The 27193-nt window shown below is 43.6% G+C and overlaps 1 protein-coding gene across 7 annotated transcripts in view; it reads right to left on the bottom strand.

Moving 5' to 3' along the window:
• Positions 1–15871: 15871 nt before the first annotated feature.
• Positions 15872–27193, bottom strand: part of ACSL4 (acyl-CoA synthetase long chain family member 4) — a 48353-nt gene continuing 37031 nt past the window's right edge. For 6 of the 7 annotated variants that reach the window (XM_037909443.2, XM_037909442.2, XM_037909445.2 and 3 more), the window contains 8 exons: positions 26502–26573; positions 25190–25329; positions 24470–24642; positions 24176–24250; positions 23518–23706; positions 22132–22246; positions 20626–20783; positions 15872–18246 (listed from right to left, as the gene is read on the bottom strand). In XM_037909443.2, the coding sequence (XP_037765371.1) occupies positions 18089–18246; positions 20626–20783; positions 22132–22246; positions 23518–23706; positions 24176–24250; positions 24470–24642; positions 25190–25329; positions 26502–26573 (1080 nt within the window). In that variant the 3' untranslated portion in view covers positions 15872–18088. Of the gene's footprint in view, positions 18247–20625; positions 21495–21533; positions 22247–23517; positions 23707–24175; positions 24251–24469; positions 24643–25189; positions 25330–26501; positions 26574–27193 lie in introns of those variants that run through there. The other variant, XR_006283550.1, reaches the window with a different exon arrangement.

The following is a 27193-nucleotide window of genomic DNA, read 5'->3' as shown; positions in this document are numbered from 1 at the left end:
AAGTTGGATTTTCAAAGGAATGCAGCTGTTCAACAATCCAGATTGTATCCTGGGGAATGTCACAGAGGGACAGGCCTCATTTGTTATATTTTTTTAAAAAGTACTGTATGCAGTCTTAATGCACTTAAGTCTTTTCATCATAGTGTTATAGGGCTAGATGTTACAAAAAAACAGATAATTTTCATGTAATTTAAGTTATTGTGAGTGTCTTTAGAAACAGTTGCATTTACAAATTGATCAAAGCAATTTTTCAGTAACAGCATTTTTAGTTCAGATAAAATTGACTATGACTAGCCCATCTAAAGAGAAATACCTTATCCTATATAATGCTTGAAAACATTTGAGCAAAAGAAAAATATGTAGAGATACACTAACCAAAATAAATACAGTAGAAAATGAATGCAAATCAGTCCCAATTGTTAAAGGACAACCATGTTACAAGATAAACCTTTTGCATTACATAATCTGTTTTTTTCATCTCAGTAGCTACTTGGTGATGTATACAATGTTAACAAAGGCTTAATTCCCACAGAGTAGTTCATTACGTATAAGATTCTTACTGGAGTTGAGCTGAATTTCAGATACTTTGTTTTGGGCCAAATTTGATTTGATGTTTAGCCAAAACACTTGCCAATTTTGATTTCTTCCTGTTCACCTAGCTACATAGCTTGTAGTAATGTCTCTATTGAAGAATGTTAAATACATCTGAAACTCAAATATAGTTAAGTATAGTTGAGATTTGGACTGATTAAGTTCAAATAAAAGGAGAAGTTCAGAAGAAAATTCTGCTTCCCGCCTTAGCCCCCCATCCTGTAATGAACCCTGGGTGGACACAGGGACTGGCCTGCACAGAGCTCATGGCAGGTTGGGGTCTCATCTCTGACCTGTCATTGGTGACAGTAAAAAAGCTAATCAGTTTCTTGGAATGAGGTTACACAAATGGATCCCAGGGAAATCAGAAAGTCGACTGGCATTGGACACCTAACTCCCATTAGTGCTTTGGAAAATTGTCCTTTTATTTGTATCTTGCCTTTTGATCTAATTTATGTGGAATTGGGGGAGGTTTAGGTTGGATGTTAGGAAAAACTTTTTCACTAGGAGGGTGATGAAGCACTGGAATGGGTTACACCTAGGGAGGTGGTGGAATCTCCATCCTTAGAGGTTTTTAAGGTCAGGCTTGGCAAAGCCCTGGCTGGGATGATTTAGTTGGCGACTGGTCCTGCTTTGAGCAGGGGGTTGGACTAGATGACCTCCTGAGGTCCCTTCCACCCCGACATTCTGTGAATGGCTGCTCAGGGCGATCCCTGTGTGTGCCCTCAGCTTTGCTCTCCCAGAGATACCGTCTAGATCTTTTGAGACGTCCTTCCTTACAGAAAATACCAGTTCTGAAAACAATGTTTAAAACCTAAACCCCTCTTCATCGACGTCTGTTCGCGTTATTTGCTCTTTCGCCTCTCAAGCAAAAGGAGTCTCCGGGGTTGCCTTTGTTTGGAGTCAGGCTGGGTCCGGCCGGCTTTAGCGGCGAACGCTGCCGGCAGGGGGCGCCGTTTTCACCGCACGCCTGGCCCAGGCGCTCCGGGCGGGCGCGCTCACTCCGGCTCGCTGGGGGGCAGAAGCGGGGGGGGGTCTCAGGTTACCTCAGGCTCAAGTGGGTTTTCTTGTTCCCGCGGCCCCCGCCTTCTCCCCGGGGACGGGGGGGGGCCGTGGCCGCTCTCTGGCGAGCAGCCCGGCTGCGGGCCATCACCCTGCCCAGCCGCTCGCCGGTAGGGTCTGGGCGCGAGCCCCTGAGCTCGCTCCGCGGCCCGCCCCGGGGCTCACAGCGGCTGGTCGGCGCCCTCGGGCCGCCCGCTCCAGTCGCGCTCGATGTAGAGGTGGTAGGGGTCGTGCTTGGACTCGCGCTTGCGGGAGCGGGTGTAGGCCAGGATCAGCCCGCCCGCCAGGCAGCCGTAGAAGATCATGATGAGCAGGATGTAGAGGTAGGCGTCGTCCCCCGCCGGCGCGGCGGCCCCGCGGCTGGCGTTGGCCCCGCCGGGCAGCTGCCGCAGCAGGTGGCTGAGCAGGGTCCGCAGGCGCAGCGCCTCGCTGCAGTTCATGGCGAGGGGCAGCCGGGGGGGCTCTGCAGGCGGGGTCCCGCCGCGGCTGGCCGCCCAGCCCGGCTTCCCCGCAATGAACGCGGCCCCGGAGGGAGTCTGCAGCCGGCTGGACGCGGCGCTTCGCCTCCTGCCGCGGCGCCTGGCCGCTTTGTGCTGCGCGGAGGCTTTAACCCAGCTTCCCCCGCCCACCGCGGGGCTCTTCTGCTCCATAAGTGGAGATGTTCCCGGCAGCCGGGCGGGCAGAGCCGCTGCCCTAGGCCTTGTTTATGTCCCGGAAACAGAACTCTGCTTTTCAGCCGCCCTAGCAGAGGGAGATCGTCAAGGGACCGCGATGTTTCCCCAGTCTGACCTGTGCAGCATAGGCCCGGCATTGGGCCAAGGATTCGTGCGGGGTTGAAGCGTATCTCAGCGAGAGACTTCCCAGCTTGATTTAAAGCCTCTCCGCGGTGGAGAATTTGCTACATCCCTCCCTGATCTGTTCCCATGGTTAATTACCCTCACTCAGCGTTAAGTAGCTGAATTTTATTGCCAGTTTGAGTTTCGCTGACTTCATCTTTCAGCCACTAGTTTCTGTTGGCTAGATTAAGGGGCCCTTTACCTTTAATCTGGCAGACAAAGGGATAAAATGTTGCGTATTTCAAGGTTAAATGGGGAAATCGCAGCTAAAATGATGAGAGCATCTGGCTGCCTAAAGAGAGAGACTCTCACCTGCATCCCATGAAGTGAGCTGTAGCTCACGAAAGCTCATGCTCAAATAAACTGGTTAGTCTCTAAGGTGCCACAAGTACTCCTTTTCTTTTTACGAATACAGACTAACACGGCTGTTACTCTGAAACCTCTCACCTTTTAGAGAGACTCAGAGTTCTCAGGGTGCCCAGTTTAAGAAGCTGTAGTTAGGGACTTAGTCAGAAACCCCTTTGTACCTGCGGTTGGCTGTAAAAACTGAACTCTGATTTGCAACTTTACTCTGGGATTATTCCTACCATTGAACTTCCAGCAAAAGGACAGTTGGCTGCTTTTTATGAGAGTAGTAATAAAGGGGCTGCCCCTGCCGGGGAACTAGCACCTTCCATCTAGGACACTGTTAACCACTGATAGAAATTGATGCTCTGCACCTTATGGGAAGAGGGTCAGTCATCAGTAGTAGAAGCATTTCCCCATGCTACTTAAATTTAGTCGTGTTTTTTATATCTAGTGCATGTGTTGGTGAGGGAGGCAGTGGCATGTGTCAGTCAGGGAATCAGGGAGGTAGAAGAACCGTCCCCATGTGAAAATTAAAGTGAAATGGATTAAGATGCACCTGGGTAGCCCACCTACATTTGGGATCTGCCCTGTTGTAACTACATTTATGTAGTTGTGCTGGAGTAAGTTTCCTTAATGTAGAACAGGGGTGGGCAAACTACGGCCCGTGGGCTGGATCTGGCTTGTCAGGGCTTTGGATCCAGCCCACAGGATTGCCCCCCATGGTGCTGCAGGCCCTGCGCAGCTCTCAGAAGTGGCCGGCACCACATCCCTGGGGCCCAGGAGGGGCAGAGGGCTCCATGCATTGCCATTGCCTCCAGGCACCGCCCTCCTCTCCCCCCCTGCAGCTCCCATTGGCCAGGAACCATGGCCAATGGGAGCTTCGGGGAAGGTACCTGGAGGTGTGGCAAGGACAGCATGCAGAGCCCGGTGGTGCTGCCCCCAGGGGCCGTGCAACTGCTTCCCGGAGTAGCGTGACGTGACGTGGGGCCAGCGCAGGCAGGCAGGGAGCCTGCCCTGGCCCTGGTGTGCACCGCTACCACCCCAGAGCTGCTTTAGGTAAGCGGCGCTGGGCCGGATCCCGAACCCCTCCTGTACCCTGCCCCCCAACTCCCTGCCTGTACCTCACACCCCTCCTGCACCCCAACCCCCTGCCCTGAGCCCCCTGCTGCACCCTGCACCCCTCCTCTGCCCCAGTCCCTTGCCCTGAGCCCATTCCTGTACACCGCACCCACTTCCACATCCTGCACTCACTCCTGCACCCCAACCCCCTGCCCCGGCCCGGCATACAATTTCCACACTCAGATGTGGCCCTTGGCCCAAAAAGTTCGCCCACCCCTGTTGTAGAAGTTCTTTTGTGTTTCAGTGTGCCCACTGTAAAATGGGGATAACAATACTTTGCCTCCCTCAGACTGAATTCTGAGGATTAATTAATTAATGTCTGTAAGATATATTGGATGAATAAAATGTTCAATAGCATGGTTCTGCCAGACTCCTGTAGCAAGATATTGTTAAAGTGGGGGACTGCTCAGTTTAGAAGAGTAACAATTTGGAGAGCAAAAGGCTAATGGTGTCTGCTAGTAGATGCATTCTGTATCGTGACTTGAAAAACAAGGTCTGAGATTCATTTGAGGAGACGCAAGGCAAAGTTCAGCATTTTCTCTGACCAGTCTCATTAGCTTTGCCTTTTAAAAAAACAAGTTACTTTTCTTCATGAGACTACAAAGGAGCTTTTTCAGGCTGTGTCTTTTCAAGGGGCTAGATCTAGAACTAACTTGATTGATATAAGAAAAGAAGAACGGAAGCTGAATATTATTAGACCAGACTTGATAGTGGTGAGGCCTGAACTTTTGGATTAACCTATGGGCAGTAATGTTGTATCAAGTCTTTTTGAAAAAGCCCTCGAAACACAGTGGTGGATGGAGGGGAAGCAATCCTGTCCTGGCAGGGAGTGGACTAGATGGCCTTGGGGCTTTTTTCCATTCCAAATTGCCGCGATTTTACTGTCTTATTGAACCATCCATTCTCAAGCCTGGTGCCAAACAATTTAGGTAGCTCAGATGCTAACAGACTTCCTTTTCTACCATGGGTGGGCCTCTGATACCTATTGGGCAAACTAGGCACTGCTATAAGACTTTCAGTAATAATGGTTCTGTGGTTTTCTTCTTTGGAAAAAGGAAAAAAAGGCCAGTATTTAGAGTGACCATATTTCCAAAAAGGAAAAATGGGACATAGTGTGGGGCTGGCTGGCTGAGCTGCTTGCCCAAGCCCTGCCTGCCCCTCACCCCCACCCCCCGCACGGCTGGGATCGCTGCTCGACTGAGCCCTGTCTCCCCTGCTGCCCGAGGCCTGCCTCCCTCCTGAGGGGGGCTGGCATAGCTGCTCGTTCCCCCCCACATATTTCTCTGCACCGAACCCCACTTTTTTGACAGAAGTGGGCATTTGTCCTGTTTGCTCGTGCCAACTGATCAAGTTGGCAAGAGAAAATGGGACAAATGCCCACTTTTGCCAAAGAAGTTGGGACGGCTGGGACAGGGCTTAAAAAAGGGACTGTCCCGGCCAAAATGGGACATATGGTCACCCTACCAGTATTTGAAATGGGGAAATCCCTCCTCCTTAGTCACGCAACTCTAATGTCTACCTATCCAAGCTTCACTTAAACACACAGCCTTGCTCCATAGGAAAGAAAAATCCATCCAGCGGGCAGATCAGCCATTTAGATTAGTGCCACTCTGGGGCACGCTCCTCAATAGGGTGTGACAACTGAGCCATATTGTATAACCATTCCTCTTACACTCCTTGCTTGGGCAAATATGAACTTGACACCATCTGGTTTCTTTACTTGCTTTTATGGGAAGCTCCATTTTAATTAGCAAAGATTGTTTAGTGTCTAGTGTAAATGTAGATCCAACCTGGAGGCTTCTTTAAGTGGCAAGACAGGATCATTTTACTGCAAAGCAGGTTGCTATAAAAATGCAGAACCCAGCCCACTAAAACCTGTTTGATTAGGTAGTTCTCAATATGTTTGTTAAACATGAGTTCTCATCAGTGTGCTCAGTCAACTCTTTTTGTGCAAAGTCCAAATCTTGGTTAAGCAGTAGGCATATGAGACCTTATCTCCATGGCTATAGAAGAGTAGTTATTCTGGACAAGCTATGCCTGTAAATTTCCCTGTGTAAACAAGCCCCTAGAGCACAGTGGTTGCAGGGCAGTGGAGGCAGAGGGAAAAGTGGGCAAGCAAGCAGTTGCAAAGAGCTGGGCAGGCACAGGGAACCTGAGCAGTGGCTAAACAATTGAGTAAAAGAGGCAGAGGCAAAAGGACATTGTTTAAAAATTGGAAGTCAAATCTTACTGAGGAAAATAGAAAGGAGCATAAACTCTGTCAAGTCAAATGTAAAAGTATAATGCAGGCCAAAAAAGAATTTGAAGAGCAAAAGATACAAAAACAATTTTTTTTTTAAAATACATCAGAAGCAGGAAGCCTACCAAACAATCAGTGGGGCCAGTAGATGATTAAGGTGCTAAAGGAGCACTCAAGGAAGAGAAGGCCATTGTGGAGAAGCTAAATGAATTCTTCGCATTGCTTTTCACTGCAGAGGACGTGAAGGAGATTCCCACACCCAAGCCATTCTTTTTAGGTGACAAATCTCAGGAACTGTCCCAGATTGAGGTGTCAGTAGAAGAGGTTTTGAAACAAATTGATAATTAAACAGTAGTAAGTCACTAGGGCCAGTTGGCATTCACTCAAGAGTTCTGAAGGAACTCCAATGTGAAATTGAAGAACTAACAACTGTGGTATGTAACCTATCGCTTAAATCAGCCTCTGTAGCAGATGACTGGAGGATAGCTAAGGTAACACCTATTTAAAAAAAAAAAAATCCGTTTTCACAATGAGAAAGGTCAATGAGGGAGTCCCCCAAGGATCTGTACTGGGACATGTGTTATTCAATATATTCATAAATGATCTGGAAATGGGGATGCACGGTGAGGTGGCAAAATTTGCAGATGATACAAAATTACTCAAGATAATTAAGTCTAACACTGACTGCAAAGAATTACAAATGGATCTTACATAACTGGGTGACTGGGCAATAAAATAGCAGATGAAATTCAATGTTGAAAAATTGTCCAGCGATACATGCAAAATGGTGGGGTCTAAATTAGCTGTTACCACTCAAGAAAGATTTTGGAGTCATCTTGGATGGTTCTCTGAAAACATCTGCTTGATGTGCAGCAGCAGTTTTAAAAAAAAAAAAAAGCTAACAATGTTAGTAACCATTAAGAAAGGGATAGATAATAAGACAGAAAATATCATAATCTCACTATATAAAGCAATGGTACACCTACGCCTTGAATACTGTGTGCAGTTCTGGTTGCCTAATGTAAAAAAAAAGATAGAACTGGAGAAGGTAGAGAGAAGGACAACAAAAATGACTAGGGGTATGGAACACCTTACATATGAGGAGAGATTTAAAAGACTGGGACAGTTCAGTTTAGAAAAGAGATTAAGGCAGGATATAACTGAGGTCTATAAAGTCATGAATGGTGCAGAGAAAGTGAATAAGGAAGTATTATTTACTCTGTCACATAAAACCAAAACCAGGGTTTTCCCAATGAAATGAATAGGCCGCAGATTTAAAACAAACATAAGGAAGTACTTGACACAACGTACAACTCATTGCCAGAGGATGTTGTGAAGGCCAAAAGTATAACTGGGTTCAAAAAAGAACTAGATAAGTTCATGGAGGATAGGTCCATCGCTGGTTATTAGGCGTAATCCCAGTCTCTAAACCTCTGAATGGCAGAAGCTGGGACTAGACAGGATGAATCAATTGAAATTACCCTGTTCTGTTCATTCCTTCTGAAGCATCTGGCACCAGGACACTGGGCTAGATGGACCATTGGTCTGACCCATTATAGTCATTTTTATGTTTTATGTTAAGTGGAGCTAAAGTTGGCTGAGGAAAGCCTGGTCTGTGAGAAGAAAAGGTTGGAGAGAATAGTTCAGGAAATTTTAGAGCTCTGTACTGGTCTCAACATGCTTTGTGCTGTACCAGCAGAAAGGGGTATTTTATAGCCTTAGGGGAGGAGGGTCAGTGAGTCAATATGGCCCTGAACCCATAAACAGCAAACAAGGAGTTTTGTTTTGTTTTTTTCAAACTTGCCCTCCTAGTGTGCTAGGCACTTATTTTAAAAAATAAACAAACTAAAAATTAGGATCCACCTCCAACAATGGAACCTCCCCTTCCATTTTCACACCCTTCCCCTAGACAACAACTAGAACAAAGGGGCCTTGCAGTGGTTAAGGTTAGCAGCAAGCACAACGCAGCTCTGGCTCTGCTCCTACGCCCATCACCTCTGATTAGGCCCTGAACCAGTGCCTGCAATCTGGCGAACGGGTTATAAGAATCAGGCAGCCCTAGTGCCTCAGCACCTACCCAAGCAGGTGTGTAAGTCCTTACTTATCTAAATGGAGGCTACAGTGCAGTAAAGTATCAGACACTAACACTGCCACTGTTTCTAAATACAACAGTTGTCGCCTTCTCCTCGGGGCAGTGGGAAGTTGCGTGTTGCTTTACAGAGCCAAGTTTCTTCATTGCACTTCCCTCCCCTTCTCCCTTTGTGCAGCTTCTTTGGCTGGCCTGACTCTCTGCCAATTCCTGACACCTCCGGAGCACACAGCTGGGACTGCTCCTGAAGCATTTTGCCAGTTTCCTTCAGAGGCAATGGTGGAGATGCTGGATCTGCCCTCCCGCAGCAGGCAGAACGCGCTCCATGCTTGTGAGGCAGCTGGAACTATAAAGAAGTCTGTGCGGAGCTAAAGGGGGCACTGGCACTGAACTTTTCCACGCTCTATGTGTAAGCAGCACCACATGGCCCTGCCATCTTCTAGTTTTTAAGTTCTGGACCATTCCTGCAGAACAGACTTCATTACAAGATCTTCCTGGCAGTTCTGCCAACCTTATTCCTACCCAATGGCTCCTTAATGTCTGTGCTCTCTGTCAAAAGAGAGAGGTTGACTCATTTACATTTGGTCTTTTAAAATTGAGACCCTGGCGCAACGGAGGTGTCCTCACCACTAACGATACTGCTCCTAAAAATTTGAGGCCCAATTCACTATTGTGCTGCACCTTGTATAGTAGCTTGCATCAGCACAAGGTGAGAAATGTTACTATCTCAGAATGGCTGTGATTTCACATCCACTTAGCACTAGTGTATGTGGCTACACAAGGTGCAAGGCTTGGTGAACTGGACCAAAGTTTTCTGTCTATCCCACATTGAAATTTTTTTTAAAAAAAGCTTTTAAATAAAGAAGAGGAATACTTGTGGCACCTTAGAGACTAACAAATTTATTTGAGCATAAGCTGTCGTGAGCTACAGCTCACTTCATCGGATGCATTCAGTGGCTTTTATTAATCTTTCCCTGTTTGCTGTAGAGGATGTTGATCAGGTGGTTCCGCTGTTTCTTTGAGAGCGTGTGGCACAAGCTGTCACATAGTTTGTGTGGTATGTAGATTGTAATGGATTTTTTACCTTCACTCCTTTTAGTATGATATCCATCTGTTTGCATTTGGAAAGGAAGATGATGTCTGTCTGTATCTGTACGAGTTTTTTCATGAAGTTGATAGATTTCCACTCCATATGGCTAAATTCAGTGCCTTGCATAATGACAGGTTTCAGAGTAGCAGCCGTGTTAGTCTGTATTCGCAAAAAGAAAAGGAGTACTTGTGGCACCTTAGAGACTAACCAATTTATTTGAGCATAAGCTTTCGTGAGCTACAGCTCACTTCATCGGATGAATTGACTAACACAGCTGCTACTCTGAAACCTTTTAAATAAAGTTATGCCCATCCACACAACATTGTTAGCTCAAATAGTTGGTTTATTAAAAAGATGTTTCTGTATCATAGATGAGGCTTTCCACAGCAGGCTACAATACTCAAACTATAAATAACACTGCTGAGTGCATACAGAGGGTTCAGTGGTGCTCACCCCAGCTTGAAACATCAGTGCAGCTTGTTTTCTACACATTACAATGGTCACCTGTAATTAAAGTAAGCCAAAGACCAGGATAGTGTAACATTGAGACCCTGGCAAAGGGAGGAGGATAGCTCAGTGCTTTGAGCATTGGTCTGCTAAAGTCAGGGTTGTGAGTTCAATCCTTGAGGGGGCCATTTAGGGATCTGGGGCAAAAATTGGGGATTGGTCCTGCTTTGAGCAGGGGGTTGGACTAGATGACCTCCTGAGGTCCCTGATATTCTATATTTTTTTCAGCACAGTCCGACATCTAAGTTGCTTTTCTGGGCTGAGACTGTGTTGGATCAAGCCATGTTTTCGGTTTCTTTCCTTTCCAAGCACAATTCCCTGCCAGCACATACCTAAAGTCCTGAGGCATCTAAATAGAGTAAATGTTTATAGAATGAGCTGTATGTTCTTGTGAAACTAACCAGGAGGCTCATTTTTGTCATCAGCGACTTTTAAAGAAACAGCAGCTTAGTGTTTGTGATGGTCTCTTCTTCCTTTATCAAAACTGCCAGCATTACTGCACTAGTGCCTTCACTTTCTAGCGTGCTAACCAGCCCCTCCCCCCCTTTTAAAGACATTTTTATGCCAATCTACCTCCCTGTTAGGATATAGATATTCAGGCCTGTCTGTAAAGGCCTATACTCTAAGAATTTAGGTGTATTCTTATCACTTAGCTAGTTATAGAGGTTATAAAAGAAAGAGTCAAAATCACTGTCTGCCGGTATAAGGGCCTGCTCTTACTGTGACAGTCTCAGGCCCTGGTTTTAGGCTAAGGCCTTTGGCTAAGCAGCAGAGGCAGCCATAAGCTGGGAAGTGAACGGTCACATCCTCACATTCCAAACTGGTCACATTGAAATAAGATGCTATTGGGATGTTAGGAATACAATCCTGTCCTATCGCCTCTAGAGAAAGGGAAGTGCCTAGAAGTTGTAAAAGAAAACTTAGTTTGATAGCATCCCGTCTGGCAAGAACTCACTTTATCAATAGCTAGGTAGAATCCTCATTTCTTTGTTGTTCTATCACTGTAGTCCCCATTTCCCTGTTGTTTGTCTGTATAATCTCTGTCTGGTTCTGTGATTGTTTCTGTCTGCTGTATAATTAATTTTGCTGGGTGTAAACCAATTAAGGTGGTGGGATATAATTGGTTAAATAATCATGTTACAATATGTTAGGATTGGTTAATTAAATTTCAGTAAAATGATTGGTTAAGGTGGCAGGTTTGTAAAAATTTTGGTGGTGCCCAGAATCCTCCCCAACTCTGCCCCCCACCTGCCTAAGGCTCTGGGAGGGAGTTCGGGTGGGGGGAGGAGGTCTGGGGTGCAGGTCCTGGGCTGGGGATTGGGGTGCAGGTCCTGGGAGGGGGTGGGGGAGAGGGTCTGGGGTGCCGGCTCTGGGAGGGAGTTTGGGTGCTGGGTACAGGCTCCGGGCTGGGGCAGGGGGTGGGAGGTGCGGGTTCTGGGCTGGGAATGGAGGTGTATGAGGGGGTGAGGGATTCAGGCTCTGGGAGGGAGTTTGTGGGTGGGAGGGGTGTAGGCTCTGGGAGGGCGTTTGGGGGCGGGAGGGGTGTGTGGGAAGGGGCAGGGAGTTTGGGGGTAGGAGGGAGTGCAGGGGTGAGGGCTGTGGAGTGGGGCTGGGGATGAGGGGTTCATGATGCAGGAGGGGGCTCAGGGCTGGGGCAGAGGATAGGAGTGTGGGGGGGATGAGGGCTCTGGCTGGGGCTGGAGATGAGGGAGGAGCTCAGGGCTAGGGCAGGAGTGTGGGGGGATGAGTGCTCTGGCTGGGGCTGGGGATGAGGGGTTTGGGGTGTTGGAGAGGCTCAGGGCTAGGGCAGTAGGGCAGGGTTAGGGCAGCCTGCCCTACCACTGGTGGTTGGTGGGCACTAGGACCCTGCGGGAGCAGTTGATGCCGGGAGCCAGCGGAGCAGAGTCAACGTGAGCTGAGCTGCAGGCTCCGGGGGAGGCGAGCGGGGCCAGCAAGTGGGGCCAGGGGCACTTGGGGAAGGTGCATGGCGGCAGCAGGTGGGGCCGGGGGGAGAGACCCGGCCCCAAACATTGGTGGAGCCGGGCCCCCGGGCCCTGAATATTGCGGGAGCCTGGGCACCACTGGCCAATACAACTCACTGCCCCCTGGTTAAGGTATAGCTAAGCAGAACTCAAGTTTTTATAGTCTGCAGTGAATCAGGAAGTGAGGGGGGAAATGGGGGTGGGGAAATTGGAATCATGTTTTGCTAAGCGGGGGGAATGGGAACAGGGATGGCTCTGTGGTGGCAGAGCTGGGAAGGGGGATACTAAGGAAGGAAGGAAACTGGAATCATGCTTGCTGGAAGTTCACCCCAATAAACATTGAATTGTTTGCACCTTTGGACTTCGGGTATTGTTGCTCTCTGTTCATGCGAGAAGGACCAGGGAAGTAAGTAGGTGAAGGAATAAGCCCCCTAACAACCCCCCCGCCCCCCAGCCTTTTTTGCTCAATTGTGCCAGTGTTTAATTCTCTGCTGGAACAGACGTTGAACTCACTGGGAGCTAGCAGGCATTTCAGATCAAATTTTGCCTTCTCACAAACTACAAGCAACTTCCATTGACTGAAGTGGGCATTGCCAGTGTGTGTTGTTCATAATACACTTCAAACCCAAACTAGCACCTTTGTTTATTGCAGTAACACATTGTAAAATGGGCAACAAAAATAAAATATGCCTTAACAGTTTAACCAAATGCTCACTAGTATTGTGGAAAAGATGCTCCTTGGGATCCAGAAACTTACTTTGCTATGTAGAATGGTCCCTATGGGCAGCACCAGAGAAGATTATTTACTCTTTCCTTCTCATTGCAGCTGGCTAGAAGGGCTGTGTTAGGGAATTTAAAGCGCAATATACCGGTCCCTGCTTAGAAGGATGGGGATCCTCAGGACGAGTCTTGCGTGAAGACAGTCCTACTAGGGGAGAATTCAGAGGTACCAAGAAAATGAAGCTCAAGATTAAATGAATACCCAGCTCCCATCAGACAGGAACATCTCACAAAATTTCTCTTTAAATAATGTAGTACTTCTGTAACCTGTTGCATCTTTCATGTACTGTATACTGGCCAATGCCTGGCTTTTCAGGAAGACTGTATGTGCTGTGGTCACATTAAGACTGACAGCGTGCGCAAATACACAAGTAGGTATATGGAATGCCTGTGGCTCTCTGCCCTCAGATTCAGGCACCAATATTTTCACCATACTCATTAGTAAAAAATTAAGGCTACACTTGTTTTACAGATTGGGAAACAGGCAGAGAAATGAACAAATTTGCTTTAAAGGCACAGATAGAGCCCATGTTAGCCGTGGGAGGAATTTTTTCACGTTTAGAGAGCTCTATGTTCTAAGAGTAAGCTAATCTGGATATGTCTAATATGCTAGTTTAGTTTAATATAGTGACCAGACTGGAAACTTTTAACTGAAGGTGTTTTAGGAAGAATTACTTGCAAAACCAGCTCTGTGCTTAAGACACCAAACCAGGAACAAACAGTAACTAGTCATGTCCAAGTGGTCTTTGAACAGAGGCCTGACTCTTGCATCAAATCTCACTCCCAGTGGTAGACTTATGGAACAGTTCAAAGACCTAAAAGGCCCTATTTCTATCACAGCTTATTTCTTCAAATCAGAGTAACCAAAAATGATGTTTTAACTCTATATTTATTAAATGTAGCCAGTCCTCTTTACTATGTGGTTGGTTTAATCTGTAATGGTATTCAAGAAATTTAAATATAAATCCACTTTAAAGGTTTCAGAGTAACAGCCGTGTTAGTCTGTATTCGCAAAAAGAAAAGGAGTACTTGTGGCACCTTAGAGACTAACCAATTTATTTGAGCATGAGCTTTCGTGAGCTACAGCTCACTTCATCGGAGTGAGCTGTAGCTCACAAAAGCTCATGCTCAAATAAATTGGTTAGTCTCTAATGTGCCACAAGTACTCCTTTTCTTTTTGCCACTTTAAAGGGTTTTTTTTAGTCCAAATACATTTTCACACTAATCTAGATGAGCCAGGTCATATTTTAAATGCATTTTTAAATATCCTACAGAAAAATATGGCTAAAATAAAATAAAGCCAAAGTTAGTGTGGTTCTGCTATCTAAAGCAGCTACATCATCTTAATAGGTTTGCCCTTTGCATGATCATTCACGTATGGAGGTGTTTGGAAAAATGTCTAGGAATTTGAAAGTGATGAAAAATGGACAGTTTTCTACAGAATTTAAAAAAAAAAAAAAAAAAAAAAAAGAGAGAAGTCAGCTCTACAACCTTTCACTTCAAGCCTCTTAAAAAAAAAAAAGTTCCTTCCTGAAAGTATATAAATAGTACTTAACAGAAAGGAGCTTTAAAGTAATCAATTCATAGAGTAGCTTTGTTAACCAACACCATTTTAACCACTCTAATCCAGTCTTTGTCAAATCACTCAATCATTCAGAGATGGCTTTTTATTAGAGATTGGCTTGAACCAGCTTTCCCAGACCTTGAACATTCCCAACCTTTTTATACATCTAGCAAGTGGCTGAGATGGACCAGCTTCCATTGCAGCTCAGTATATTTGTCGGACGAGAAGCCAGGCCCCTACCTTAATACAACCATCTGTGCTGATGAAAGCTGCGTAGTGTTTTGTTTGTTTTTTTTTGGTTAGTGGTGTATTGAATGTTAGTTGCTAAATGTTTTTGAAAAAACTATCATCCACCAACAGAATAATTTGTCTCCTCTCTGTATCTGCAGTACTACTTTCAGTCAGCATATTAAAACATTTTTTCCAGAAGCAACTTAAGTTCCATGGTTATGTACAATGAACAGTAAGTAAGTCACAGAAATGAAGTTCTTATTAAGGGGCAAGTATTGTATGCAACACTGTCTTTGTTTCTATAACTGTCAAGATTTATTGTAAATATTTGCTGTGTTTGAAGTCTTTTTTCCTTAAATGTAAGAAATATATACTGTACAGTACTAAGATTTTCCCCTCAATGTTTCCATATTTCCTACATACAGATAGGAGTTACTTTCTTAAAGCAACATAAGGGTCAGTGCAGATCTGTTTTTTATGCTGTAGGGTATCCCCCAACCCCCTGAGTGAGTCACCTCTTAGAATTCTTACAATATGCACTGCAAATACTTAATACCTGTGGAGTTTGTACTACTGTGCATAGTCCCCTTGAAAGCACTAAAGATGTTTGCAGGATCAAGCCCTTCCTTCGATATCAAAAGGATGTAGGTAAAAAGATGCAATTCTCTGAAATTTAAGATACCTGTTCTGCCCATCATGAAAGCATGGGCCACTTCTCTCTATTCAGTTTAAATCAATATGTTAAAGAGTTTATCTAAAAACTGATCTAAGATAGTGTTGTGCAAAAATGCAGTCTCTCAAACACTTTGACAAACAAGAGCCAATTCAACTGTATTCCATCTGTGAAAGATTACTTTAACTTTCATACACACTGAAAATAATGATCCCCATCAATGAAAACATCTGGGTACAATAGAGGGAAAACTACTGAGGCCCAATAAATACATTATAGTGCTTAAAAAAAGCAGTTCATAAGATCTGCCATCAGATCTAAATGCACATAACTATTTTTTTACATTTGTTTAATTAGTTTTTGTGGTGTTTAAGTAGTCTAAAAGCTATTTTAGTTCTTTAACAATGAATAATTTTAATACACAAAGAAAACATACATATCTCCAAGACTAATAATCTGAAAAGCCACTATTGACATGGGCTGTATTTCCTGTATTCATAAACAAGTCTATGTGTTTAGATAAGGAAGAGAGGCCTTTTTCTGATCCCCTTTAATGATTGTTGAAAGTTCATGCACAACTAGCAGCAGCTGACTTTAAATTGATTTGCTCCCCATCCCCAAGGGATTTTAGCAAAATCACTTGGCAGTGTTATGGTTTGACTAGAGTTATGCATGTAAAAAAATAAAAATAAAAAAAAGTTCCTTGAAAGTTTAAAAATAAATTGGTCCCCAGAGGAAAGGACAGTCCGAGAGCTTATAGTTAACGAATCCATAACCATGATTTATTTTCACTTTGAAAGTTGGTTGAGCTGGGAAAAAAAGGATTCACACACACCTCACAGAAGGAAAATCTTGCCCTGATTGTTTTTTAAAATCACTATATAATGAAGATGTTTCATATAAAACCTTTCACTCTTTACAATGACAATATCAGATAATTTTCCTTTTTACCATCATATACACAACATTTAAATATTATGAATAGACAAAATCTATTTTATAAATACTTTAGATCAAAGTAAGTTATAATATCACAGTTGAGAGCCACATCTGTACAAAATGTAAGCAACATATATAAAATGATTAAGAAAGAAGTGCAAAGTAGAACAGTTGCAAGAGCTTCCACTTTTTACAGTATTTATGGTTCAAGTGGGAACAGCTAGGAGAGATATATGAGCCCAGAGTGATAACTAACGATTTTGAAGAAACAGTACAGGATGTTACACACTCAATGGCAAAACAAATTATTCTATTATTTTGCCTCCTTCCCACTTCAGCACCTCTATGGTTTCCAGTTTTTAAAACAAACATTTTCACAAACAGAAAGACAAAGTTCTACCTCAAGTATTTTCTCCTCTTTTAACAAGTTTAATGAACAAAAATCCCTAACCAGAGACCAAGCTCATCAAGCGTAGGTAAAAGAAGAATATGGGAAATGCTTGGCTTCCACCTGTGGCTTGTTTTGACTGACATATTTAAAAAGGTGAACAGTAATACTTTTTAATAAGTTAATACAAAATGGTTTAGGCCCTGATCCTGTAAATTCTTACATGTGTGTTTAGCTTTACTCATAAGAGTAGTGCTACACATGTAACTAAGCATTTGGAGGATCAGGGCCTAATATTTCAAAGCAATAACAGAATATTGACTTTAAAGGTTCACGGCTGTTTAAAGACAAAAATGATCTGAATGTCAGTTCTGCCTTTACTTGTTTAAGACCTCAGTTCTATATGCTAGCTGGTGACCTCCCTAACAAGCAACAGTTCTTGCAGTGGGAGTCTTTTTTTAAATCTTTGCGTCAAAGTTGAAAATGCTGTTTTGAATTAAAAAAAAAAAAAAGCAAGCCATCTTGGCAAGTATAAAAAAATCTCAGAACATTTAAAGTCTACTGGAGATAAGTTGTTCATAGAACACTCATGAAGAATAAAATTCTGACTAGTTTGATCTTTAAAAAGCCTTTCAGTTCACCCTTATTATTTCAGTAAGTATTTTATATTCCTTTTTAGGCACTGAAAATATTCACAGTATAACTGATGTGCAGAAGATTCAGTCTACTGTCAGTGCCATGTAATTCTGTGGCCTTGAACAAATTCTGTAGTATGGAGTATTAATCAATGGGCCCAATTCTTGGATCTTGTCGACCTGAGCTCGATGCAGGATATAACTGGGGTAGGATGTGAAGAGGTGGTATTTGAAGCTAACCTTCTGGCTCACAGCTTCTGAATACAAAGGGGCCATAGTAGAATCTAGAACTGGGCTTAAATGCAGTGCAACAACCTCAGATTTCTTTCCCTCTTCCATGAACTTAAATTATAAAAGGCGCTTTATGCATCTGTACTGGCCTTTTAGGTAACATTGATACAGATCAGTGTCAAGTTAAACTATTTATTTTCATTTAATCTAGGACAGGACCTGAGATAAGACATTAAACCAATACTTTTGCAAAAGCTGCAATGCTTTGTATTTAACGTTTTCCTACTTCATCTTCACTTTTTGCATTACGAAGTGCAAACCTTAAATACGTTTATTTTTTCCCCTCACCAATTACCTTTCTCTGATGCAGGAATGGTCAGATTTCCATTTTAACTCATTTTCATATTTGTAAGGGGAACTGGAGAAAAACAGGTGGGAAAGCAGTTGGAATACAGAAGCAACAGTGGAAATCAGGTTATCAAGTCACACTGCTTCACATGATCACATCCAGCTCCAAGGTGGAAGTGATCAAATGAAACAGTTTAAAGTGGGTAAGTGTTTTCTGCGAGCAGCTAGAAAGTTTGGTTCCATAAGCAAAGTGTTTTTCCCCATAGGACCCGGCTTTACAGGTTAGGGAGGTCTTCACTGATTTCGTGTACTGTCTGAACTACCTGTTGTAACTTCAGTACACAAGGATGTCCAATATTATGAGGCTTGAGTTCTGTCCTGTAGGGTCTGAGAAGGAACTTTCTGCACAACTTTCTAGTCAATGCAGCTCAGAAGTTTATTTGCCTCCATACATTCGCTCGATATCATTGAGGTAATGGTTCTTTAATTCCTTCCTTTTCAATTTGAAAGCATCAGTTACTAGACCAGTCTCTGGGGTCCATGGTTCAGGGCTTAACCGTACTTTGATTGGTGTTTCAAATCTCTCTAATTTCACTGCAGGGGTAATAAAAACAAAAACACATTTATGATTACATTCACAGATAACACTGATTCATACAACTTCATACATACAACAGGAATAGGATTTATATTCAATAGTCTGCTGTACTATAGTGGAATAACTTCATATCAATACAGTCACGGAATCGACACACTGAAGAAAGAAAATGCAAACTTATGGCTGTAATACTTAGTGTTTGCTATTATTCTAGTAACACATGCCATAGCATTTATCTTTGGTACAGCTCCAGCGGATTGGCACTGTAAATAAAAAAGTGCCAAACAAATGAGGATCACAGAATAAAATCTCAAAGCAGTAACAAAGTTGCACGCTAAATGAAAAGTGCAAAACAAATGAGTCCCTACCTCAAAAGAGAGACTGCAGTCTAGGCACAATAAGGTATTAAAAAAAAAAAAAAAAAAAGTGGCTGTAGCATGCATCAGGAAGGTAGCTGTGAGCAAGGATTACATGATCAGGCCCATGATTACTGTTATTCACAGTAGCAATTAAAGAAGGATGAAACGGATTGTACTCATACCATGTGATAGGATATGATGATCCACCCAAGTTACATAATTATTTTTATTTACTGTGCAGTTTTGTAGAATATTTTAGTAGAACACAGTTGACAGCTTTTAAAAGTGTGTGCGCACACAAATCCAAAATAGAGTATAAGCTACAGATGTGTGCATATACACATGTGCACTCCCACATTACAGACAACACTGCGTTCACACTTTTGAAAATCTGACCCCTCTGCATGTTATGACTAAACATGTTTAGGGGACATACTTGTTTCCAATGTACAGTCCATGCACAAAGATGCTAATTCATCTGTTGGTTGTGTGTCTTTTAAAAATATTCGGGGGGAGGAGACACAAATTACCAGCATAGACTAAATGGGGTAAGTAAGTTGTTAAATCAGAAGAGTTCCAAATAAGCAAACATACAAAGTGAGCAAGCATTTCCTTACTTTTGTTAGTGTCATTTAAAAGTCCACATGGCCCTTAAAAAAAGTCAGTTCCTTCAAATAAGAAATCCTTGCTTGCAGCCAGTGACCAATTATGAACCCTTGAAAGTGAATCAATGGAAATGCTGAAAGTCATTTAACATTTTTAGATTATGTACTCTTTTGGAGGGGGGAACGGTCTTATTCTGTGTTTATACAGGGCCTAGCATAATAGGGCTCCAATCTCAGGTAGCCCTTAGGCACTATCATAACATAATTAACCATAATAACAAACACTAAACAAGGATATTGGCTTCATAATATTAATACTTCAGCAAAACAGAGTAAAATGAAAATGCCACCAATCCCCAATTAGAAACTGAATTTCCAAAACAGGCTATCACAAGTACAACAAGTAGATGGCAGCAAATTACAATTATTAGAATCAGTGGCAACAAAGAATAGCTCCTGCTGTATGACCTAACTTTATAGCTTTAACTTTAGACTGTTGTTGCAATATAGTTTTGTTTTCGTTTAGATATATGCCTTTTTGTGATTGAACTACAGAATGTTCTGCTAAAAAGTGATTCCAAGATGATTTGTTTAATGTTCCCTTGGAATGAAGGCCAAAGGAAAGATCTTGGCCTTAGTTCTATCTAAAACATTAGTGCTGTCAAGGATTTTTCTCTATAAGCCAAGCTCTTAGAGGAACAAGAATAAAAAAAGTTATGTGGAAAACATTTTATGATTTACATGCAACACAATAATAGAGTTAAGTTTTTCCACCAGTTCAATGGGACACATGGAAATTTAACAAAACAACTCATGCAAAAGCTGCCTACCATCCTCTTAGAATTGTACTGTAAATGTTTTAACCTATTGTCCTGATGAGAATCAGTCTATTTTAATCTTGTAGGAATAAGTGATGGAAGAGTATGTAATGTGTACTCTATTAGTACGGTTATTGCCAAAATAACTGAAATTGAGACAAAACCCAATACCATCTTTAGTGTTTCTGTTCGGCCATAAAGTCTCAATTAAATTTTCCTTGTTCCTTGAAAAGTCACCCTACGTTTCTTTGGCCTCATAGGCTATGTTAGAGAGCAGCCAGACCAGCTTTTGGCCATTCATCCAGCACTACAACAAGGATTAGCAGAATGTTTTAAAACCAGCTGTATCATTCATGTAACATTTACTGGACTGGATTCCCACAGTGTCTTACTTTAGGAACAAGAAATTGCCTGAAAGTGTGCTCCTCTACTCATTCAGATAAGATTTGACTCTATTCAAAATTATCAACTACATCCAGAGGTAACATGTTCCACAGATTTCCCAGCAAGTTAGAAAACATGAGTGAGAGGACTATATCTACAGATGTGAAATTGGCTTAGTACAGTATATAAAACAATTAAATTATACTCACTCTTATCTGCCACCTCTTTAATCTCTTTCAATATCTCAGCTTCCATGATAGGATTGTTACAGATTTCTACCCACGTTCCCTTGACACCCTTCTGTTCAGCTAATACAGTCAGCTTCTTCTGATTAGGAACCACAAAACTGATCACATAAGACTGATCACTAAAACAGGATGAGAGTACAAGAAAAAAAAACCAGGGAAGTAAGAAGAATTTCAGACTGTCAAAGTTTACTTGAGTCTAAGTAAATATTCCCCAATTCTTTCAGATATATAGCTAATTTCTTCCTCTCCTCCCCCCACCACACTATTCAACCTTTATCATGAAGCTTTTTTAGTAAGTGACTGGGTTCAATCAGTCTCATACTTTGGTCTAGAGAGAAGTTATAGAATGGTCCAGAGTCTCTACTAAATCCAGTATCCAGCAAGTGAGTGCAAGTAAAGTCTCACCATCTACTACTAAGGGAAGGTAGGGACTTTTCCAAAGCCCACAGAAAATGCTTGGATCAGGCTTGTAAGTGTCAACATAAACACCATAGCATTTTGACTGAAGGCCAAAGCCATCTATAAACAATAGATTGTACTTATGTTTAGTAAGAAGGCTGCTATTTTCAGTTACCCTGCCCCTGCATTGGGGCAGGAACATGGGCAGTTGGTCGCATAGGCTGGGGGAAGGCTGTGCCTCCCTAAACAGCCAGCCGTGGTCCCGCCCCTGCCGTGACTGCTCCCTGCATGTGGCTCCAGTCCTCCAGCTCCAGCCCCCCTAGTGTTCCAGCTGGGGAGGCTTACGCTGCATGCTGTCCACCTTTCCATGTTCTGGAGCTGGGGAGACTGCAGCTGCCCGCCCTCCTGGGCTGGGGCCGCACACCACCCACCTTCCCAGCGCTCCGGGGCTAGGGCTGCGCGCTGCCCACCCTCCCAGCGCTCCTTTGGGGCTAGGGCGGCTAGCTGCAGGACTGGGCCCATGGCTATGGGTGGCACTGGGAGGCTAGCCTCCCCCAGACGGTGGTTCACACGCCCCCCCATGGGCAGTAATGAGGGGAGTTGTGGTGGGAAACACATACATCAAGGAAGCTTTAAGCTGATCCTGCACTCCCCCTTATTCTGGTGCAGCTGGGAGCCTGCTTGGCCTCAGCACTGTTCTAATTTACACATTGCTTCCCATTGTTCTAAGGGCCTGTGTATGCAGAGGACAGCTGTAGCATAGTGCACAGTGACCACACCCCTCACTCCTACTCCCTACAAGGCTTGCTGGGAACAGGGCCAGGGTAGAGCTCTTATGTCAGATCTGCACTAATCTGGGGACCCTCTGCACGGGGGGGCAGCCTCAGGGGTATTTCCACCCCCTTTACTCTTCTAGTGCTATAAGAGGGCCTTAGTACACTGGAGAATTAGGCCTACAATCCGCATTTCAGACAAAGGATTTTTGAATACCATATATAAATCAAGCATTAAATAAAAGAATGCCCCTAAATGAGTTTGAGGGGAAGAGACAATATTAATGTAACTTACCTTTTGGCATAAGCACAGATATTGTCAATAAATGGACAGTTTTTCAGTGCTGTCTCTACTTTACCCAGAGATACATATTCTCCTGCCTGCAACTTCACCAAATCTTTTTTACGATCTAGGAACAGTTAGAAAGGCATGCTGCTTTAAAGGAGTTTAGATTCTTCCACTTGTATATACTCAGTTAAAATAATTTTAGTACCACATTTTAAATGCTTATTTAATTTTAATGGAATACCATGCAAAAGACTTAAAAAAAAAAAAAGTACAAGCAAAGGAACGCCAAACAAGTCACCTAGAACAGGGGTGGGCCACATCAGGGTGCAAAACTGTATGGAGGGCAGGTAGGGAAAGCTGTGTCCCCCGAAAGAGCCTGGCCCCCACCCCTGCCCCCTATTCGCCCCCTCCCACTTCCTGCCCCCTGACTGTCCCCCTCAGAACCCCTGACCCATCCAACCCCCCCTGCTCCTCATCCCCACCTGGGACCCCCTGCCCCAAACCGCCCCCCCCCCAGATCCCGACCCCTATTCAATCCCCCCTGCTCCCTGTCCCCTGACTGCCCCAACCCTATCCACACCCCCACCCCGTGACAGGAACCTCCGCCCCATTCAACTGCCCCCTGTCCCCTGACTGCCGCCCAGGACCCCCCATTCCTAACTGCTCCCTGTCCCCTGACTGTCCCCCAGGACCCTCTACCAAACTCCTTTCACCCCCACCCCGTGACAGGAACCTCCACCCCATTCCTAACTGCCCCCTGCTCCCTGTCCCCTGACTGCCCCCCAGGACCCTCTACCAAACTCCTTTCACCGCCGCCGCCCCCTTAGCATGCCTCTCAGAGCGGCAGGAGCTCGCAGCTCCGCTGCCCACGCGGCGCTGTGACTGGGGGAGGGAGAACAGCGGGGGAGAGGCCAGGGACGAGCCTCCCGGGCCAGGTGCTGGGCAGGACAGGCCCGCGGGCCAGATGTGGCCTGCAGGCCATAGTTTGCCCACCTCTGACCTAGAAGCGATTAGCATTTAACTTTTAAGGAAATGTCCATTTTAAAAAATGCCCTTTAGGAGTAATTTTTCCAGACTTGCAACTAAAATTAAAAAAGTCACAGGGAATCTAAATTTTAGCCATTAAACTAATACTAAAAAACAAAGTGTAAATTTTCAAAGTGAAGGCTGAGTAGAGACAGTTAATGAGATTACAGACAGCCGCATCAATTTCAGGGCTTCACAATCACTAAGTTTTGAGAATATGTTTTAACACCATGGTTGAGCAAATTACTGAAGTGTGTAGCTTTAAGCATGAGTAGTCCTACTGGCTTCAATGAGACTACTCACGTGTGTGAGGTTATGCTCTTGCTTAACTGGCATTTAAATTGGCAAAAAGTGTAAGGCCCCAACCTATGATTTGTAGACATCCGTCAGGATGAAATTCTCCAATATCTCCAGTACAAAACCATCTCTGGCCATTTTCATCCACGGAGAAATCCTCTGTCTTTTCTTCATTTTTAAAGTATCCCATAGAGACATTAGGTCCACCTATTATAATCTCTCCTCTAGGATTAGGCTTGTCTCTACAAGTATAGCCACCTGAAAGCCAGATAAGTAAAACTGTTTTCAAGTCAGATTGATACAATATACATTCCTTTCCCTGGAAGATACTGAAGAATTCACACACAAAATAAAGTGATTATCCATTTATCAAGAGATCACAAGATACTAATACTCAATGACATCATTACATCAACGTCTACAGTTGATTTTGTGGACAGCAGGAAAACAGGCTAGAAACAGTAAAACTAGTTACTCGGAGATCAAAATATTATACTGTTACACATATTATGCAACAGTGATCATGCATTTGCATGAATCTTAAAGGCTTGGTAGCTCTGCAGTTTGTCATCGCTATCTATGTTTGCTGTGTATCTTCAGGTTTGAATGCCAACTGATCATTTTGACAAGAACTGTTCATATTCATGTTTTACCTGTAGCTTGAAATTTGCAGCCAGATTCACTGAAAGAATTAAGTAGAATGTCCTGAAAAAAAAAATGTTCTCACCTTCTTGCCAGTCTCTCAATTTAATCTCACAGCAAATAAGAGGAGCCCCAACTCTGCCAGTGCTATAGTCAGAAACTATGGGAAGTTAGAAAGAAACAGTAAGATGGTGGCCAGAAGTTTTTTTTAATCTGACAATACTGAAATGTAAACACAGAGCTGGAATAGGAAGGTAGCTATTAACTCAAGTTATTCTCTAGAAGTTAAGAGCTACAAATGTTTTCAACTGTACTTGAAAATTAAAAAATTCACACATCTACATTAAACATGCAGATTTCCACGAGTATGTTAACATACCTTCAGTAATTGTTCCAGCTCCACAGGTTTCTGTTAATCCATAACCCTGGCCAACAGGACAGCAGAAACAGATGTTCATGAACCTTTGTGTCTGAGGTGAAAGAGGGGCTCCTCCAGAAAGCATCATACGCACATTTCCTCCTAGCAATGCTTTTACCTTTTTAAACAGCAGTCTTGAGGTAAAAGAAACCATGTATAAATATTACTTGTTCTACTCCTTTGCAGGAAAGGCTAGAGACTCTCATACCCCTCTTTATCTATTCAGCGGACACATCTAACAAGTAATAAGATTCACAGATTTTAAAGGCCCAAAGGGACCATCATGATGATATAGTCTGTCAAGTGTTACCCAAGCCATAGAATTTTACATAGTAACTCCTGCGTCTAGCCCAGTATCTTGTGGCTGAAATAAAGCATTTTTTAGAAAGACATCCGGTCTGGTTTTTAAAAAAATCCAAAAGATGGAAAATTTACATCCCTCGGTAATGTGTTTCAATGATTAATGGCCCTTACTGTTAGACTTTCATCTTATTTTCAGTTTGAACTTCTCTGAATTAGACTTAGTCAGTGGATCTTGTTATGCCTTTGTCTGTTAGCCTGGAGTCCTCTAGTACCGGATTACTTACACAAGGAGAATTGCTTACAGACTGCTCAAATCACCTCTTAATTTCTGATAAATTATATACATTGAAAGATATTTGAACCTTTAACTGTACTTACATATTACACAGAGGTGCATCATACCCCCTTTTGATCTGTTCCAGTTTATAGTCATAGCCTATCTTGAACAGAGTTCTCTGAATATAGTTCATCTCTTGGACTTTACTCATGACATTCTTATAAATTCGGTCCATTATTTCCTACAGCAAAGATTGAAAAGAGGACAAAGAATTACTACTTCTGATTGAAAACATGCATCAAACCCAACTAAAAAACAAAACAAGAAAAGTACTATTCATTTTAAATGGATGATTTCACTTTAGCTATGCAGTCTCTGCCAAATTGTTGTGTAATACTAACATTTTCCCTTAATATGTCATCTATTTAATGACTTTATATTCTATTCCAGCTAGGGACTATTCAAGGTGGTAGAATAATGTGTGGAAATGGGTAACAGAACTGGAGGACAAAGTCACATTTTTTCCTTTCCTCATCCATCCTGCCTCATAAACCCCTTTCAAGTTATGAAGTTGATTGCCTAGGAGAAAGAAAAAGCCTCACATAGTAAAACATTTTATAGTTTGGCAATCTGGCCTTGAATTTCTATAGTCAGTCCTAGGTAAGTAACCAAAATTACCTCGGAGACCATTTAGAACTATTCCACTAGTTAACACACTGATGCACTTCTACAAGCTGCATCTTAAACCTTAGACTTTTTAAACACTTCACATCAATGTTGTTAGCCATCTAGGGATATTGCTGGAGTGAATATATGGAAAAATAAGAATGTCCTTGCTAATCATGCCTAAGGTTGCGTGTCTGTCATGGAGGTCATGGATTCTGTGACTTTCCATAACCTCCGTGACTTTTGCAGGGGCTGGTGCAGCTGGCTCAGGGGCTGCCTGAACAGTGGCAGCAGTTTAGGTGTGGGAGGGGGGCTCAGGGCTGGGTCAGGGGGTTGTGTTGCGGGGTGGCGTTTACCTCAGGGGGGAAAAAGGGGGATTCCCCGGAAGGGGCTGGCATGTCCCTGCAGCTCTTCATTTTAGGTGAAGGGACCAAGGGCTCTGCACACTGCCTGTGCTTGCAGGCACCACTCCCGCAGCCCCCATTGGCTGCGGTTCCCCTCCAGCCTCTCCAACTCCCGTCCAGCACCAGCGGGGTCCCAGGCCATGCACTGCCGCCCACCCTCCCACCTCGGAGCACCCGCAGCCCCCCCAGCCCAAGTTTTAGTTAAGGGTATATAGTACAAGTCATGGACAGGTTATGGGCTGTGAATTTTTGTTTACTGCCAGCGACTTGTCCATGACTTTTACGGCAAATACCCGTGACTAAAACGTAGCCTTAATCATGTCCTCTACCTTCTCATACTTACAGGCACAGCCGCCATCAGTGTGGGCTTCAGTACAGTACAGTCTCCTTTGCTTCCCTTCTTAATTTTACTTGACTGAAATAAAGACAAACGTGAAAACGTTAAACTGAGAAACTGGTGACTGGTTAGGGGAGAATAAGAAAGAAACAGGAGATAACCTAGTGTGCAGTTTCTGAAGTTCTCCCCCTCCCTCCCCAGATTACTATTTTCTCAGTGGGGTGGAGCAGAAAGGTGTATTGTCAGCCTCATCTCATGCCAAATATCGGCTGAAATCAAAGCTTGCTAGACCAAGCCACATTGTGTGCATCGTTTTTGCTTTCTTTAGTTATCCTTCTAGCATTTTCTGTTGTATGGTCTGACTTCAAGGGGTGATTTTCAATAGGAACCAAGTTATGATGATCCCCACAAATCCATCCGACATGTGATTTGTTTTCTTGTGCCTCAGTGCTTCCAAGCTGTGCATCTGCTGGCTAGTTTGCATAACAAACTTGTGTTCATTTTCTCTTCTACTTTATTACATTCTTCAGCATGTTTATGATGTTTTCAGTTATTTACATTTGGAGGATGCAGATACACATTGCAGCCTTTTATTGATTATTTACCCATTTCCAACAAGTGCCTCTGCCCCTTCAGTCAGCTAATGGAGGATCTTCTGTTACGGGTTTCACCTCATTGACAACTATTAGGCAAGCAAG

Source organism: Chelonia mydas, chromosome 9 (genome assembly GCF_015237465.2).
Source record: "Chelonia mydas isolate rCheMyd1 chromosome 9, rCheMyd1.pri.v2, whole genome shotgun sequence".
Classification (NCBI taxonomy): Eukaryota; Metazoa; Chordata; order Testudines; family Cheloniidae; genus Chelonia; species Chelonia mydas.
The sequence above is the reverse complement of the archived record's forward strand: the minus strand, read 5'-3'. Positions and strand labels throughout refer to the sequence as shown.